General features: G+C 42.4%; 1 protein-coding gene across 2 annotated transcripts in view; it reads right to left on the bottom strand.

The window, feature by feature from the left end:
* The window catches only part of LOC124480640 (calmodulin-binding transcription activator 1), a 104,482-nt gene that overhangs the window by 78,735 nt on the left and 5,826 nt on the right, over positions 1-19,921 (bottom strand). For both annotated transcript variants that reach the window (XM_047040161.1, XM_047040162.1), the window contains exon 3: positions 15,142-15,245. In XM_047040161.1, coding sequence (XP_046896117.1) covers positions 15,142-15,245 — 104 coding nt within the window. The remainder of the gene's footprint in view (positions 1-15,141; positions 15,246-19,921) is intronic.

Genomic DNA, 19,921 nt, shown 5'->3' with positions numbered 1-19,921 from the left:
CCGTACAGCACTGCTTACCACCCCTCAGGACACAAATACGTACATTCCTATCAGACTTGAATTCTCCCTGTTTTCTACTCCCAGCCTGGTGTGTATCTATTTACCCTTTCCTAACACACTTGCCTGTGGCTCCGGGATTAACCCCCACCTCCCCTGGCCTCCCTCTCTCCCTGAATATGAGTCTAGCCTGGGCTGAGCATGGCGGCTCTGTCCTTCAGGACCAGCCTGGAGCTGATCTTAGCAATACTTAGCAGACTGGAGACCTGAGCTTTTCAGCTAAGGGATCTGGTCTAGAGTCATAGACCATTGCGTAGCAGTCCCTCTGTGTGCGTCCCCTTCACCAGTTCTGTCTGCTAAAGAGGAGGACACACACAAGACACACCAGCATGGCTGGCTGAGTCGCAGTCGGTCTGTGCACAGATCAAGCTACAGGTTTGTTATACTGCATGACACTATCACTATAATTAGCGATAAAGAGAGAAACTGGTGAGAGAAAAACAACATGAAAAAGAGAAAGATCAACTCAGAACTAAGAGAGAGGGAGAGAGAAAAGGAAAGAGGATAGAGAGAAAAGGAGAGAAATAGAAAGAGAGACAGAGAGAGAATATATTTTAAATATATATATATATTTCATGTGAGCACCAATAGCTTTGATGAATAGGGGTCATTGTGTTACAGCTGTTTGTGCTAATTACTCCAGTTTTATGAGTTATTACTTCGGGTGTAATCCTCTCACGCAGCCAAATAATGGAAAGAGAGGACACTTATATCCAGATTCATCATTCCTGTCCAACAACTACAACCATTCATCAGAGGCAGCTAATGTGATTGTTCACTGACTTTGCCCGGTTGGAAAAGGGAGGTTGTTTCTGGTTCATCTCCCTGTGAAAGCCTCTTCCGTTTTCATCTGGCATCAGTGTGTTTCACGAGCCCACAGAGCTGTGATGTTCAGTACGTGGGGCTGAGTGGAGGGAGAGCAGGGTGTCCTGTGTGGTGCAGATGAAGAGATCCACAGAGGGGTCTACAGTTCTGTAGCACAGCGAGAGCTGGCGCCTGAAAACACAGGGAGCAGGCCGCTCCTCGCCTGCTCCCTTCTCCACCGACAGATGGGACAATAGTGAGGGCCTAGTTTTGTTCTCTACGTGTTCTCTTCTCTCATAGACTCCCAACATATGCTCACTGACTGCAGTAGTTCTCCATGTGGCTCCTCAAAGACGCCGTGATCAAGTTCTGCTGTCGATGACATGAACATGTCTCTATTATCTAGCGGTTGTGAGCGGTGCCGGACAGCTCCAGCGAGAGTTCACACGGCCGTTTGAAGGCAGACGTCTTGCTCTGTGGAGAGCATGGTGGTCACAGGGAACCCACTGGGATTGTGCGATGTGCATATCAATTTGGCTCTTTTATGTGTTATGAGGCCAGCACGTGCCTTTTTACACGTTGTCGACGCGAAATGAAGCGCAAGCTTCGTCGCAGCAAGGAATCTCCAGTTATTCTGAACGTGACGAGGCGGCGAGCTGAGGTTGCTCGAGAGATGGAGAAGCAGATAGGAGGTTATGGGATCTCCATCAGATTAGTGTTACACTTCCTGCATGCCGCCCGTGACTGCCTGCACCTCCCTCCCTTATCTGCTCTACACTAAGCATGCATGTAACATCCAACTATCTGGGCAACCTTGTGTGTTTTTATGAAGAGGTTGCTGTAGATGTTAACCTTAATCCTATCAGCTAATGTGAAGGCACTGATCCGTGCCTGTCTTGAAGGTTATCTGTGTATGTTTCAACCCCCTAGGCATGCATTATTTACATAGCCGTATCCCCAGGGCACCCGTCGCCAAAGGAGGTGTTGAGGAGTCGGAGCTCCCAATCTGCCAGGGAGACATCCATATCTGTACTGCACGGCTGACTGAGTCAGGAAGAGGCCCTGTCAGGATTATCACCCTCTCCCTGGAAACTTCATCATCGGCGGTGGCGGCAGCAGCAGTAGCAGTCGCAGGATGTTTGCCTTTTAAATCAGGGGTTCCCCAACACAGGGGGGCCTCAGGGGAGCGGCGTTCGGAGTGTGTTGTTTATAAACCGACTAGGAAACAAATCAGAATGTAACAAAGCTAACCACGCCACTCGTTATGAGGAGCCCCGGGGAAGCTTCTCCTGCGAGGAGCACAACTTCAACTTTCAGTCATGTGGAGAGAACATTCGTAATATCATATATAAATTCAGCCCTCATTTGTTTGGATATGGATAGATCTGTTTCGGCAGCTTGTAACTCCACCATCATTCTATTATCACTCAGGAGAGAGAAATACAAGAATTAAAGTAAGTTATTACAGGGATAGCATATAGCTCATGCTAGGATGCTAAAAGCCTATGCTTTGTGAATATATTCACAACACTTATTCATGTACACATATTATGAAATAATATGAACACAACTGAATGCCAGGAATTTACAGCCTCATCCCATAACACCGGATAATTATTTCTAATGCGGCTATTCAGTTGCAACAGCCATCATCATAATAAACATTGTTACACATACCCAATCATATGAATGTGTTATTAAGCATAACGTTGACCTTTGCGGAACCCCTGGACCTTCTCAGACAAGTGTGAAAAAGGGCCACAACACTCATGCTAGCCCTTTGGGGCACAAGCCTCATTTAATAGCAGCGTGACAGTGGTACTTATTTAGCGGGACTGTGCATTTCTCCCTTCTCCTCTCCTCTCTTTCTCTTTCTGTTCCTCTGCTGTCCTCTCCTTCACTACCCGTCTCCTCTCCGGTCCTCACCCCTCCCTCACCTCCTCTCTCCCCTCCCCTCCACTTTTTTCACCGCCTCGCTCCTCTACTCCCCCACCTCTCTGCTGTCCTCTCCCATCCTTTCCCCTGCCCTCCCTGCTCACTGACTGGAAGCGCCATCATGTCAGCACACAGGCAGAGGGTTACATGTTGCTAACCGTTTTGGGACGGAGACAATAGCAGCACAGGGCCATATTCTCGGACAGATACCCTTTAACCCTGCAGGAGATTACTGTTCCCCAAAATTAGACTCTAAAAACAGAATTTACATTATTCAACATTACACCAGCATGGTGCCATCATTATCATAATATATACAATATATACTGGATAATAATAACGGCCACTGAAATATTGAAACAATATAAATAGAACATGCTCCATGCTTCAATCTAGATCTATGTTTCTCCCGGATATTGTATCCCAGATACCCCTGAAGTCAAGACTGTTTATGTTGTGAATTATCCCATTACAATCAACAAATCAGCCATCCTAGCAGATGGAGATAAATAAATCAAATAAATAAATGTGAAACACCCTCAGCAGATGTTTACATAAACATTATTTACAAATACATTATGCATTACACAATGTGCTTATTGCTCCTACAGAATTCTACATTAGAATTCCAGGTGTTCCTTTATAGCGGGGCGATACAGGGCTTTGATCAGCATATCAGAACAATTCTCCCTTTCATCTGGAGGAACATGGTTTGGTTAAGGGGAGATTTTGGATCAAGGTTCAGCCGGAGCCTTGGCACGTCCTCCATTCCCATTTGGTATTCAAGCTGAGTACAGTAATCTTCTGTTGCTTTAGCCAAGTCATCGGCAACATCAATCTCCCATTAATACACAGCGCAAATATCCACAAAGCGGAGAAGCTAGTGCTGAGCGGATACAAGACTAAACACAAGCAAAAGAAAGCTAACACTGGAGGGAAAAAATCAAATTCCAGAAATAAACAACTGAAATGATCCCAACTGAAATTACCTATTTTTCCGAATTCAAAATGCTATGTCTGCCTTCTCCTTTTCTCTTAAATTTGAAAAATGTGTCTGTGCTGTCAGTTTGTCGAACAATTATTGCTTTCTTCCATTCTATCTAAGGCATGTGTAACTTTCATAGATGAATTTGAGGATGGATTTAATATGAAAGCCATTGGGACCAAGTGTTTCAAACAATACATTTTTGTTTTAGAATTCAATTACTCTAAAAACCAAAAAGAGCCTTTATGTTCTCACCATTGAGAGTCCAGGCAAAAATCCATAGTTCTCTCCTGTAAATAAAAGCCATTTTCAAGTGCCCATACAGGCACTTTGAGCTCCGTACTTGATTCAGGAGGTTATGGCACGGTGGCCATAAGAGACTCAAGAAGAATCCAGAGGAATGGAATACATAAATACAGAATTAAACAAGCCTCCTCTGAGCCCTATCTGCCATCAGAAAGTGCTAGACAGTGTGTGTTAGACTGTGTCTACCGTACACATTGATCCAACTCGGAGGTCACTCAAACAAACTTGGAAAGGAATAAGTGACTATTGGGCTGAAACTAAACCGAAATGTAGTGTGAGGATGTACGATATGGTCTTGGCTTTAAAAACTAAATTATTTAGCCAGTGAGACAAACTGATAAATGGCAGTTCTGCAGGTCAATACATTACACAGGGACCTGTGGATCATCCCTTGGTGGAATATATTATGCATTGGGGGAGATAAAGGCCATTGATTGTGGCCCATAAGGTCACAATGGGAGGTTACTTTCATCTAAGGGGCCGTCTCAGGTGGTTACAACTTTGTGGGACCATTTGGAGATGCCATGCAAAAGGGTTAATCAAATTCACTGAAAAAGGAACGTCAAACTGTGTACTGTCTAACCTCTTCCAGTGAAAATGAAACTTCTATAAACGCCTGTATTTATTCAAGGGAAAGGAGTCTTACTTGTGAATAATTCATGGGCTTGAGGAAAATGCAATAGCAGTGCTAATATGGTATTGACCTGACCCCAACAATATCCGAATTGCAACAGAGATATCACTAAACACACTAAAAACATACTGGTAACTCTCAATGAAGGATATCACTTTCTATTAAGATCAGCTCACACGCCACACCATTTGGATGGAAAACCAAATCTTCAGAAAGGTCATGGTAATATAAAGGGACAGTGAAGAACTTGGTGAAGCAGAGAAGGCTATTTATCCTGAGAATGGAGCTATTTGATTGAGATTGTTTTTGGTCAACAATGCTCAAGAGGGGGGTTTCTCTCTTTATTTGGCGTACTGTGTGGGTGGACAAGTATAAATGGAAATAAAACTGTGCTAGAATGGATTAATGGTTTATCAACCCAAATCTAATGAAGATTTGTGTCCGGCTGCCTTTGTAGTGAGACACAATCATCTCTCAAGATAGCACCAAAGGAGGGAAGTAGAGACTTAAAACAAGATTAGATTTGCAATTAAAGATTCTTTTTTTTAACTCCATGACTTAACGCTTAACAAGAACAAAATCTGTACAATGAAACAAAAGCTACATTCATCATTCCACACTTAAAAAGCAGGCAGAATCGCCTCCTGATTAGAATGTCTGTATTTTTTGTCATGGTGAAAATGTGTTGATGAGGTTCATAGGGTTTTAACTGGTCTGCTTCACACTACCCTGTCCTAAGACAAGGTTTTCTTTCCGTTCAATATCAATGACCAAATCGACATTCATGCTCTCACATACACACTTCTTAATGTACGAGCTTGTGGTTGAGTTTGAACCAAAACGTGTTTCAGGTTGTAACTCGATCACTTTATTAGATAACTGAGAAACGGACGGTATTATTTCCTACTAAGAGGGCAAACATGTCGCTGGGACTGAGACCAGGTCCCCACTGATGCTTTCATTCAAGCCCCAGTTCAGATGAGACTGCTAAGCATTTCCATTGTTAGGAGCAGTCAAAGCACTTTGACTCCTTGCTAATTATATAAACATGACTTTGAAAAATGTCCAGCAGTGGGAGCTGCCGTGGTTTGGCGTGGCCTCATCAACAGAGATTTCAAAAGACGCTGCGCAGAATTTCAATGGTGCCTCAAGGTTTTGCTAAAGGACAGGCCAGAGGAGAGAAGGGAAGAGAAGGGGAGGAGGGCACGTTATAATGAACTGTCGAAACACACTGCTTCAACACCTCAACCTTTTGGGTTCCAGCTAGAGAGCATGTGCTCGAGGATCTCACCGGCAATTAACACCGAGCGGTGCAGAGCACAGACAAATCTCCAGCTCTCAGAACACCAAGGCTACTGAATCCAACTTAGGCACCAGACTACTTCTTTCTTGTCTCCAAAACAAGAATTCACATTTAAAACTTGAGTATATATGGGACAGCCAATTAAGACAAAATATAGACTTCGCAAGACTGAAAATAGCAAATGTTCAGTGAAAATGAACGTGCTTGGTAGAGCTAGGCTCCTAGAGTCAAAGCTCAGTACGTAGTACTTTGAGCAGTTTGTAAGACACATTGGTTTTCTAAGCGGAACATTCAATAGAATAGATTCAATAGGTTTAATGTGAATGAGAAGAACTGAACAAGGTTCAGCTGAGCACAGGACATGTTCAATAAATAAAAGCACATCCCAGCACCATTATTACTAGACTAATTACGGTACAATGGCATGTCAGTATAATCAATGTACAAAGTGGTAAATGGTGAAATAGATACCGTTAGTATGTGCAGGTCACTTTGAGCCATATTACTGCAATATTCACTGCAATATTATGTGGGTATTTAGACCTGCTCAGCCCCTGACTGGGGACCAACATGGTGGATCATTATGACCTTGTCAATCCGCTCCTCTAAATCCCAACAGTTGCATTGATGTGTAAACATGTCTTAGAGAAAAGGGCTTCACATGTGGCCCAGAAGAACAAAGGCTGAATCCTTCCAAGGGGACATGTGAGACCTGCTGTTCGGAGCTTCGGAATATAGGACTCTGAATGGACAGCTTTGACAGGAGAAAAACAATGAATGTAAGACGGATAACCTTTGATATTTCAATGTACTGAAATGCAAAAATAACCAAAAGGTCAAGCAGCCAGAGTGCTCGATTGACAGCCCTGCATGTAACATGTACTGTAATGACTATTTTCTCCTAGTGTAGGTCAAAGATAGAATCTCTCCTACCATCTCCAATGTCTTCTGGGGATGAGATGGCCTGTCGTTCAGTTTCAGCACTGCACAATGACAAACAGGCTGTTGATGGAGTTAAACTGGTATGAGCTAATGGATAGAACCCCATTAGAGGTCCACTCGGATGCAGGAAATAAAAATAGGAAAAAGACAAAGGAAGGCGAACACCTTATTTTCTCAGTAGGAGAAGGCCTTGTTCCCTGGTGGAGTGGGCAGGTTTAACTCCAGGGCAGATGACAGGTCTGTCAGCTGAGCGTCCATAGTCTTGTCAACCTGCCAAATGCTCAGGTTCCTGGTGTGCAAAGCTCATAAATGCTTAACACTTACGGTGTGAGTGCTAACATAGGACAGGATGTGTCTCCAAATGAGAGAGCAGTCTCACCAGCCATGCGAGAACTGCAGCCATCAGCTCGACCGCCTCTCTTGAGTTTCCAAAAAAGGATCACTCTTGGGGACATGAAAGGATAGATAAATGCATCCAAATGCCTGTGTCGTTCACCGTGCAACTAACAAACAAGGTCAATGAGAGCCCTCGTTCTAGTTTCCACTCTTTGACAATGAAAGAGGGGGTTATCAGCTGAAGCCCCAATACGTCAGGGCTGGAGAGAGGCGCAGCCACGACTGGAGCTGTCCATCAGATAGAGAGGGGCATGATGGGCCTGGATCCAAGCAGCCCCAGAGAGAATCCCAGCCTGCTGCCGCTGCTGCCGGCTCCACATTCTCAAGGACCTTTAAAGATCAAAGCCCCGCACACAACAAGAAAGGAATAAGAGAGGAAGAGAGGGAGGGAGGTAAGAGAGCGATGGACAGAGGGTGGGGGAGACGGGCAGGAAGGAAGGATGCCACGAAGCAGAAGAGCTCACGCGGCCCTCCACTGATTACCCAACACCATGTCTCCAACTGGGCCAGAGGAAGGCGTCAAAGGGATTTCCTGGAGAACGTCTGTGAAACATCCAGCGTGGCTCATCCCAGCCTCCTCCATCCGGAGCCAGATAAAGTGCCTTCCGACTGACCTTACCACCAACTCCCTTTTCATGTTACATTTTGTAGTGTGGAAATGATGTGTTCCTTTGATACTCAAAAAAAAAAGGATGCTCCCCTTATGGAATACTAAAACCATATCTCTCGCTTTCTCACCCAACAAACATAAAAAAAGATATATCGTGTTCTCAAGCTGACCAGCTGTGCTGTTTGACCTTGATGAAATACAAAATAGGACAAGCAGTAGGTAACACCAAACACATAAGAACTACAACACTTTAGGTGAAAATCGACTCCTGTAAGTAGCCTAGTGTATTCTGTCATGCTGACGGAAGAGAGTATTATTTCATAGGTACCACAGAAAATCTCTCTCCCACTGTCCATTTATGTAAAGAGTACAGGGTACGAGGGAGGTGAGGTACAAACAGTACTTATGAGTCTACCTGTCGGATGGTTCAGTATCATGGAATAACACCACGTTATCAGTATAACGTATGGCTCTCCTGCTTTTACATCCCAGAGAAGCTGAGTGCACAGTCACTCTCTCAAACATGTAAATATAGAAAAACCAAACAACAATTCACCAGAGGACACCCACACATGAAAGAACTCAGGCAGAAGTCTGGGACTACTTCAATTTTATCTAGTAAATAAACTTGAAGTCCATTACAAAACGGTTCCGCACAAAAACCCTGACCCAGCAATTTGGTGCAAAAAGGTAGAAATCTATTCCTCCATCCCTGAATAGCTTTGCAGCTCAGTGAACACATGAGGGAAAAGGAAAAGAGACAGAAGATAAGAATAAAGGAGGTAAACTAGTAGGAGCCAAAGAGAGTGGGAAGAAAAAGAAATCGAAGACACAAGCTGGGTTCAATTTAGAGTCTTCCCACAGGAGGCAGAGTGACCTGTATCTTCTACAATAGAGGTCATGCAATTTTGAGCAGACACCCCTGTCTTCATAGGATACTGAAGACCCCTGCCTTGATGTGCACATCCAGGGGAAAAAGCAAAAGGTCCCTGTAGCGTGCCAGACCCCTTAAATGACCCTACCAGAGGGTTCCTATTACAAACAGGCTCACTACACCACAGCTCCACTGGCACGTCACCATAAACCAGAGCACCAGGAATCATTAAAACTATCAAGCTTATTACAGGATTCTCTGAGGCCACCCGACCAAAGAATCTCAGTCCAGTCCTTCTCTTCTTTTTCTAGGGCCTATGGGATGACAGAAAGAAGGACGATGGTAGATGAATTCAGATCTAGTCTCCATCTCAATGAGATTAAGCCATAGATTAGCCTAGGTCTTCGCATATGACAGTAAAGTAGTGCTTCAAATAGAACTGTCACACAATAGGTCCATTACAAAGTTCCTCCCACAGCAATATAGAATTCAATAAGGAAATGTGTTCTCCAAGCAACCCTAAAACATAGGGCTCTAGAATCAATTTAAATCAGAAGTGAATAGTTCAAGTCAGAGCTAGTATAAATCAAATTCAAAGCCTGGTTAAGAGAACAGAGATCCCCACCTCCTCAGCTCACGTTGTCAGCTGTTTCAAGTAATCCTAACTCCACCGGAGACAAAACCCAATGGGAAACAGTCCCATTCACATTCAAAACATGAGCTGGACACCTGTTCCAGTAGAAACATTAAGGAATTTGTATTTGAGAAAAAAGATAAACAAACAAACATGACCTTTAATTTCCACTGATTGCCCCAGAGAAGCTAATGAAGATTTCCGTAAACATTTGCGATTCGAGGGAGTCATTTTAATTACACTCCGTAGAGAGGGTCGTCCAAGCTGCAAGCTCAAATGAAGATAAACATTTAATCAGATGCGGCCTTGGGTTCGATTAGGTGAATTCTCCAAGCACTGACATCCATAAAAACAACATTGACGGCTCTGAAAAAGATTTATTTGTGCAATGACCAAAATGCATTTAAAACGTCTGTTTAGCAGTCAAACACCTGGCACTGGATGAGGTCAGCCCAATCATCCTAATCAGATTCATCCTAATCCATAGGAGAAGGCTTTAATCTAGCTACTGTTATAATGAGGTCAAGACATTCTGAGGGGGATCCACAGAACTCTGCACTTGGAGCCCCCAGCCAGGCTAAATGTTGGGTAGCCCTGCAAAAAACACCCCTTCATACAGACTGGGCTGCACAAACCCTCACATAACCAGGGCTATACACAACCCTTCACACACCCTCAAACATACTGGGCAACACGCACCCTCAAACACAGCCTGACCCACCATGTGCTGCATATCAAACTCACACACACTGGGCTGCAAACACCCTCACACAGACCCTCACACACCGTCACACACATACGTCAACACATACCCTCAAACACAATGTGCTATAGGAATAGACACAACTAGCTATCATCAAGGTATTAGCTAGACTTCAAAATGGCTGAATCTTTAATGATGCCATTTTAGTGTTTCATCTGGATTAGGCACACACCTTACAGTAGAAGCTTGTTTGGGAGAATTGAGGAAAGAAGCTGAGCTCTGCCTTTGTAGTCCTTTCATATTTTGTTCAATAAACACTTAAAAAGTAATCATTACCGGTACAAAAGAACAGAGGAAAGATGAAAACTGTATCTGATTGAAGCAATCTCCTGCAGCTCTCTTTGAAAGATTGGACTGTGGATTCTCAAATAATAACAGCAGGGAGCAGAGGAAACAGAGGGCGGGGATGGGGTTAAAAGTCTTGGCGTTCCAACTGGAGATAAGGACTGAATGATTACACCACTGTATCCAATTGTCCTCATCATTATAGTGCCTATCTTACACTGTCACTGATCGTCTCTCCAGATTAGCCCCTCCACTCAGTCTTATGCATTTCATTTCATTAGCTCTGCTTTTGACCACAGCCACTCGTTCCCTGTCTGGCTGTCTGGCTGAGCGGCCTTGCAGCCTGTTTCTCCCACTGCCCAGACCCCAGGGAGTGTGTCCTTTGAGCGTGTGTCCAGTGAGGCACTCTGGCACCATCCTGAGAGGAGGCATATTGCATGGAGCCACCATGGCGTGCCAGCACCCGCGTTAGTGGAGAGCACGGGATTATTATTTCTGACGACAGGGGCATTAAATGTGTAGCAGGCCGATGGAGGCCGGAGCTGAAGCTGTCGTGTCTCTCTTGGTTCAGCAGCAGGTCAGAGGCAGGACTTCCCTCTAAGCTGTGGGAGGTTCACGGTACTCATTAAGGACTGGGGGTGTCACACACGCATAGGTCCCATGTCCCGTCATCGCTCCAGGCTGGATGCTGTGCATCCCTGCTTCTGCTTTTCAGGACTGCATGTCTGCAGAGCATCTGACTTCTGATTCCACTAAACGGTGAAAACTTCATGAAAAGACACTCTCAGACTAATTCATCCCCTGACATTTACTAATTGAAACATTGCAAGGAGTTGCACTGATGTTTATTAACACTTTAAGGCCAGGAATACAAAAAAAAGATCACTTTGTTATATAGCCGTACTGCCTACAGGGAAAACACTCAACTGAAATCAACTTTAACCATCCTCTTTGGCCCAATCCTGCAATGGTCCTGTGGCCCACAGTGATACAGGTCTGTACACAAAGCACCTAAAAACGCCAAAGAGCAGGAGATGCATTCTTAAACTAGCACTGATGCAAGGCATTGCCATTCTCCACATCTCTGCTCCTGCAACCTTCCAAAGCTGGAGTAACCAAACATGGGGCTGTCTCTGTTTGATCTTGAAAGGGATATAAGCTTAAAGCCCTTTCCTTGTGAGGTGTCCTTCTTTAAAAAGATTTTAATCTCAGCAGGAATGTCCAGCAAAATAGAGGTCATCCTGCTGGAGGCCCCAGCAGACAATAGTCATTGGTTGCAGACCTGAGAGGAATTCTAGGAAGATTTGCTCTACTAAGGCTCATCTCAGGGAAGCCATGGGGAGTGAGAGAGAGCATTGACACAAACAGGGTAAACACAGTGATATACATCTCAACTATGCATTTTCTCTATGTTAACAGTTTACAGATATATTCCCTCATGAATATAATGCTTTGATTCCTGACATGCATGCATTGCTAAAAAAAAACAACTGCAAAATAAATTGTCACGCCGTGCCTCATATTTACACTTAATCTCAATCTCATATTGACAATTTCAAAGCTGAGCCAAACGTGCCTGTATGCCTGTATTCAGTTCTGAGGCTGCTCCAAACTCAGCCCCTCCTCCCACCTCCTCGCACATCTACATCAGATTGGTTTATCTAATTTTCCAGTAAATGCTTGTATTCCTGTACACCTCCCTATAAATGCACACAGGGGAATCAGGGGAATGAGAAAGAAATGAATAGCTGTGCATTAGCTTTACCCCCATCCCTCCCTCCTGGGCCACAGATTTAGAAGGGCAAGAGAAAATGTCTTTGCACAGGGAGATAAAATAAGAAGTTCTTTATCATAAAAAAGGGGAAATTCCTTCCCACTAATCACACCATGGGACAGTTTTGTTCTCACGCAGAGGTGTTAACTATTTTTGTGTGAAATCGAGACAAACCCTTTATGTAAATCTGTATAGCTGCTGCTTAAAAAAACTAATACCGTTAATGCTATTAATTCCTGTGAGCTGATATGGTCACCAGTGGCCCTAACCTAACAGAATGTTTACGGTTTAATCAGAACAAGGGAATAACAAGGTTGCACCGAGCATGCTGAACTACTGCCAGAAATATGCAGAGAATTGATGAGGTGTCACTTTTGCTAAGAGTCATACAATCACGACGACAAGAGACTCTGTAATCCCAGCGTGCCTGTCTGCCACCAAGTAGCACAAGCGAGCTGGTTTGCATGGTGCACATGAAGTAGAAACGCCCTTGGTTTTAGGGAAGGTTGCGTGTCTCTCCTCAACCCGGGAGAGTGCTTTCCTGGCGCACAGACAACATAGTCAGGCATGCTTATATGCTTCTGCAATTGCATACAAAAACTGGCAGGTGATATCTATTAATCCTGAAAAACCCACACAAGCAATATCATGTGTTCTGTTGGAACCTTCTCTAGACAGGAGCACAACTGGATTGCTTAATCTAAAATATGACTGTTGTTATAACATGTTTGTAGTATTGTAAGACTTTTGTAAGACAAAAAACTAAGTCTCGTGAATGTAGAATTGTTTTGTTTTGAACACATAGCTGAAGTACCTCTGTGTTGTGATGCTTGACCCATGAATAGATATTGGATTATAATGTACATTTCTAATGTCTTTGACATTGTGTTTCATACCACTGATGACAGTAGTTAAGGTAACAATTTGTTAATCAAAGGAATGGGTGACTGTTTTTTGCATATTTGCTTTATCATAATTAGAGGAACGGACTGAGATCCGATCTCCGTTTATCTAATCACTTTAAACCCTTGTCAATTAAATCCTAATTCCCCAAAATTGACAACAAATTTCATAAATCAATATTGAAAACTAAATATTAAGAGTAAAACATTTTTTTGTCTTATACATATCTTTAAAATACGTTATATTGTCAAGTGGGTCAGATAAATAGTTAGCAGCAGACAAGGTTTGGAACCATATTTTTGTACCTTAAAGCCCTTTTTCCCTTACAGGCATTAGACACTTGGTGTCAAGGCTAGAGCTTTCCAAGTGGAGACAATGGTCTTTGTCCACTATCCCAGTAGAGTACTTCACACTCCCCTCTTCACTAGTTCAGTGTCATTAAAAAGGGGAAATAACCCTGTAATATATTCAGAATGCCTAACAAGGCCGGTATCTTTGTCTTTGCTCCTCAGACAATTCTGCTGCCTGTCGATTAATGTGCCGTAACTATGTGTAGCTTGCTTCATTGGGATCAATTATATAAAAAATATGACCGGCAGCCTATGAAATTCTTGCAATAGCAATCATTCAAAATCCCTCCAGGTTGACGTGGCTAAATAATGTTTAGTTTCAATCTCCTGCCTGTCTCCATACAGAGAGATATTGAACAAAACAGATTGAACATGAACGACAAATAAATTGTTAACATCAAACAAGACACTGTCTCACTTCTATTAAATGATAAAGTAGTTGTACTGAGAAGAAATAAACTAATTTAAAATGGCTTGCCCTATAGGTCAAGGACAGCCAGTGCAAACGGCTTCTGTGATTTATTTTCACACTGGCATACAAATACAAACATTTCGCACTTTCATTTTCCAGACAGAAATCCAAACGAGTTGTGTTATCTTTACTTATTGGTGTGATGAAGCATATGAAATATGAGAAACCCCCAGGCTTTTATCCAGGTAATGTTAAACACTGTTTTTATGTTTTCAGTATGACTGCCACACAATGCTTACTGAATATAGCTGCAGTCAGCCTAGTGAATAATAAACACAGCATGATTGACAGTAACATTTATAATGCAGGCCAAACTGTGATTTATTTTAGAATGGGTATTGCAAATATAAATATCCACTACAAGAAAAGACACTTCAATTTTAAACTTTTTATTTCCACACAGGCGCTTGTGAAAATCGAGTGTTAAAGCGCTCGTGTTTCATTTAGGTAGAGTGTTTGAATACTCAAAGGGCACACTATCCTTAAGGACCTCAATGACACTGTGCTCTCTATGTTAAATAAACTTTCCTAAATTTCCCTTCTACAGCGGCCAACCAGAAAGCAAAAGCCTCTGGTCAAATTAAGACAATGAATATTTAACAGCGGGTGAAAATACTGTACATGCTAATGTATTTCTAAGCTCTGGGCATGAACAAGGTGGCAAACATCCCAAATTTAACAGCTCTGATTTTTCTTTTTCAGTATCAGGAATTTCCCTACCAGTATTAACTAATTGAGGCATAAAAATTCTTCCGAAAATCCACCTGGACAGTTAAAAGGCATGTTTTATGTGAAATGTATGGATCTGTAACACATATTGACGATAAAAAAACATTGCATTGCATTGACCATTTGAATACAATAAGACCAATGCATTTCAATATGTATTTGAAACATGTTTTTGGTAGACTATTACGCATGGGCCCACATGCGTAAAGAAAAGGCCTACTAATATTGGGAATACATTTCTAGAATGCGCCTGCTGACCAGTAGTTGTTTAACAATTTAATCTGATGTACAGACATAATGTCTTGTTGTTTATTAATTGGACAACCATGTTGGTTGTCTGAGGAGCATTGTGACAAAGTGGCCCATTTCCAGGAAGAAGTCTTACCTCATTGGTGTTCCAACGATGTCTTTCCTTTGGCAGAGAGGAGCATTTTGGTAGACATTCAAGCAACTTTTTGGGCAGGTATATTTTCAAATGTCCATGTTCATCTGTGAAGAGAGAGAACAAGACCTTTATTAAAACAAAATAAAATGTTGATGAACATAGACGTTCAGTGTTTTTTTCAAAATAACCATGTTACCATGGTGATGCTACATCTCTTGTACAGTAGTAAAACTCTTTTACAGGTGCAATATTCATATCCAGTAAATGATTTTTTTTGACCAAAAGAAAATAGATAACAGTGCAATGACAGATGTCCACAGCTACCGTTCCAACTAAATTCTCTAACCAAGAGCCTTGTAAAGTCCTTTTTCCAAAAGCTACATGTTTATGTACAAATTATAAGGTAGCCTGAAGTTTTAATGCTCCATTGTTCAATTCATTGTTTCTCCAATTTAAATATGCAGATGGAATTTTATCCAAGACTTAAGTATGTGGAAATTCTGTTTGTTTGGAGATTACATTTAGAGTGAATTTGTGATATTTTGGACAAAATGAATATAGTCTTTAGGATGAATAGTTCAACAAAAAAAAGCTATGTTCTGTGCATAAACACACGCTTGTTAGACAGTGTGTGCATCCATTGCTTTTGCAATTTTCATTCAAAATGAGGATAACTTATTCCCAGCCAGCAGCATATCATTAAGATGGGTTTAATCAGAGAGAGCGAGTGCCAATCATGATGATATGACAGTGGAACATCTCAAAGGCAACTGTACATACCAGAATCTTTTTTTAACTAATCCTGGCTGCCAATGAATCCTGTCTCACTCATCATTAGGCCAGGTATGGATACGAAATGATTGTTGTCCTAAGAGACCAACAATAGAAACAGCCATACTACAGGTGTGGGCCTAGCTTATGGCATCCCAGCATGGTGGAGGCATCAGGGAGAGAAATATCAGAGTGATGTTTAGTGTTGCTCCCACTGGGATGTCAAGATGGATCTGTTGCATTTTGCTGTATCCAGCTGTACCAGTAATTCTGCATGTGTAAACTCTTTTTATATGAGCTGAACAGGTATCTGTAATCATTTGCTTCGCCCAATTAACAATCACATGCAGCATCTGCTCCTAGGTAGCACCAAAGTGCTGTTGTCATCAATGGAAAACACGATGGAGCTGAATGATCCGCAATGTGCCAGGTTAATAGAACAAAAAGTGGAATTAGGCACACAAAAAAACTGGCTTAACATTTGGGTTGTTGTTTCGTTACACGTCTGAGCAAATTGTATGGCTTTATTGCCCCTATAACTCATTCAGCACATCGAGGGTACACAATCTACAGTAGCCTAAGCCTGAATAGGCTCCTGTTTTGGGAAAAGTTGTTTTGTCTCCAGAGATGAACCGGTAAAGGACTTCACAAGCTTGGAACACCTCTCCGTCTGCTTCTACCCGCACTGTACACAGCGCTCCAAAGGCCCGTTTTTTCCAATCAATCAGCAGGAGCAACAGCAGGCACATTCGCCAGCCTCTAGCACTATGGAACACAGCCAATGATCGACTATGAGCCACGACACACCCTCAGATCACATCAGAGGGGACAGTCACCTTAGAACTGAAATAAGACCAAAATGTAAATGTTTAGCAGAACAATGCTTGTAATTTGTACCTCTTCTGTGGAGCTCCTCAGTAGCTTCTTTTTGGTTTTACTTTCAAGTGCAGCTATCAGGGTTAAATACTGTTCTGACGACAAAGAACTATCCAGAGGAAAAGGTTAAATCTAGATGCGAAACTGAAACATCTTCTCAACGGCATTGTCATAAGGCTTGATTTTGTTCACATTCTTCTTCCCACCCTTTGGCCTCTTTCACCTTGCTTTTCCACAGCTGCCGAGGAACAGGCCCTCTTTCAAAGAGGTAGTTCAGAGTTCTCACAAATAAAAGGTTTTGTCAACTGTGCCAGCTCACACACAGTTCCACATATTGTCGGCATGACAGTAAGCACCTGCTGCCACATGGGAAATGAAGCCAGACATGAAACAGAAACCTTTGACAAACCTGTCTCTGATTAATCGATGGTTAAGCCACAAATTACCAAGGACAAACTTGCCTTTGAGAATGTTAATGTAGCGTCCCTTGACTGCAATACTATGCCACACATCTGTCATAAAAACCCACCATAACCTACATATGGAGAAAAGGTGCATCTACCCAAACAAGGACACGATGACTTTTGACAAACAGGCCCTGTTCTACTCAGTTTTACCAGAGTTTATAGATACTTTATCATTGGGTCTTCGTACTCTCAGGATTTCTTAAATTTAACAATGGAATGAGATGTCAGGATCAAATACAATTTTCAGGAAGAATTCTCAAAAGATATCATCTCCCCCTTCCATCTGAAAATGAAAGAGGACGTTGTGGGAAATCTGTCATTTTGTGCCTTCTAATGAAATGAATCTAACAAGACCAGATTGTGCATTTAGACGTGACACCAAACACGTAAGCATTCAAACACGTAACTTTTCTGTGATATCTATTGTAAACATCTTAAAGGGACAGCATAATGCTTTGGTGTTCACTACAACACTAATAGAGTTATTGCTGGACACTAACTTAACCCTTTAAAAAAGGCCAACTTGGCTCTAAAAGACAAAGTACAAGACAGGCTGAAACTGCTTGTTATATGAGAGTATGTGCTGAGCTAAGCTGATCTGCTGTGCGCTGCATTGGGATGGACCAACTGGACTAAGCTATGGTGGTTCAAGGGCTGAGCTGAACTTGGCTGAGCTCGGACTGGGAAATTAGGAAGCAACAAGGGTTAAAGTGTTGATGTTAATGAGGAGGTGGAGAATGGATAGGATAGTCCTAGTCCAAAGATTCTGCTTGCGACCTACAGTTTGGTTGGGCTCAGGTATGAATGCTGGTTATAACTGTCAGGTTGTGCTATTGGCTGGAGAGAAGGGCTCTCTTCATGATTCACATCACTCTCAGTCAAACGGGAGGAAACATATTTCTATGTGCTGATCTTTTGGATTATCACTGATCCTGCCTGCGAAGCAAACAGTTGAGGGAATTTAAGGGTATCTGTCATGCTAGCTTGCTCCGGCCCCACCCTGGAGACAAGAGCCAGGGTCATGAGACTGGAAAGGCTGACAAAAACAAATCTTTAATCAATACCTTAGCCCTCAACGCAAAACCCTCTCTCTTCTGTCTCTGTCTGAGTGTGCACTAAGAATGGCGGTTTTGCTTTTAATCTGTGGCCACATTGAGGAACAGTGGTGAGATATAGCCTAATGTTGCAAGTTGGCAAAGGCTATAAGATGTATTTTCCATAGAAATCTCTTGCCATGCTGTGATTTTTAATCACCTAACCAATATCTTTCATGCATTGTGGCTTAGACATTTTCAATTAAAAAATCAACTTTGGTTTTATAGGTTGTGGTATTACGCACACGATTTAGCCGTGTTTTGTTAGAAAATAAACATATCAAAGTTTCCATTCTCCTCTACTGCCAGCTCAATTATGTTTATCCTATACTGCAAGAGACAAATTTCATTGATGGACAACAAAAGCACTAAAACCAAATACATTCATTTAAGAATAAATATTTGTACATTAAAGTTTGCAATATTAAAATACATTGCATGCACAGGAATGACAGACTCACGCACAATTGTTGCAAGCCACAGTAAACTTTTCCATGCATCAAGTTATCCATGCACTTTCTATACAAAATGCCATAAAAAAGCTTAGGACAGACATTATATAGTCAAGACATTAGACACTCTAAAATGACATAAAACTAAACAAAAAGCTATTCTGCTGTGAAATAAGAGGGTTTGACCTGAGCTTTAAAGACTTGCATTTATGGTTAATTACCAGATACTACTGCAAGCCAGGAATCAAATCAGTAAATGGAAGCAGACAACAGGGCAGACCCCTCTGTTCAGCTGATTCTACAGTCCCAGACAGCCATGCTCTCTGATCAGACACACCTCTCAATCATCGGGCAACAGAGCCCTAATCCTTTGGCCATTTAAGACCCTCAGCCTGTCAACAAGGTCGCCCTGACGGGCTGCATACACTGAAAACAGTTATTAGGATGGAAAGAAAACTGTGATTGAATTAAATGTGGAACAAAAAGGCATTTTGTCAGCCAAGATGCAGTGACTGGCTAATAACATGCTGTCAATCAAAAACAATCAATCTGGCTGAACTGTTGGGAGACATGTGGGAGGAGAGGGTAGGAAGAGGTAGAGAGGAGGGTTGGCCTGCATCATACAAACACCATAGCGGCACCACAAAAACAACCATCGCAATGTGTCGTATCCCACGCCTGCCGCTGTCACAGTGCTCAGACTCCCTACACTGTCAACTGTTCCATTTGAGAAGACACGCTGCACTGGATATCAAAACTAGACTTTATTTCATCAAAACAATTAACAACATCTTTACTCTACTTGACCTGAATCATACTACACCAACTTCTACCCATGAACATGTTCTCAAATCTCTCTGATTTTGCATGTGGCTTAACAAGGCTTTGATTGCACTGGACCCCTTGATTAGCAGTCTCTTCAAATATTAATGATCAGAGGAAGAGAGAGCCCTCTTAAAGTCACATTTGCCCCCTCCCTTCTGAAAAAGTGAACACAATGCCTGATTAAGCCTACTGCTGGGGGAAACTTGAGCTGAGGTTTACTACGGTAGAGGGAAGATTAAACCGCTTCAGATTTCCCTCACAGAGGTAACAATGAAGCGCTGCAGACTCTCTTACG

This window comes from Hypomesus transpacificus, chromosome 18 (assembly GCF_021917145.1).
Source record: "Hypomesus transpacificus isolate Combined female chromosome 18, fHypTra1, whole genome shotgun sequence".
Classification (NCBI taxonomy): domain Eukaryota; kingdom Metazoa; phylum Chordata; class Actinopteri; order Osmeriformes; family Osmeridae; genus Hypomesus; species Hypomesus transpacificus.
The sequence above is the reverse complement of the archived record's forward strand: the minus strand, read 5'-3'. Positions and strand labels throughout refer to the sequence as shown.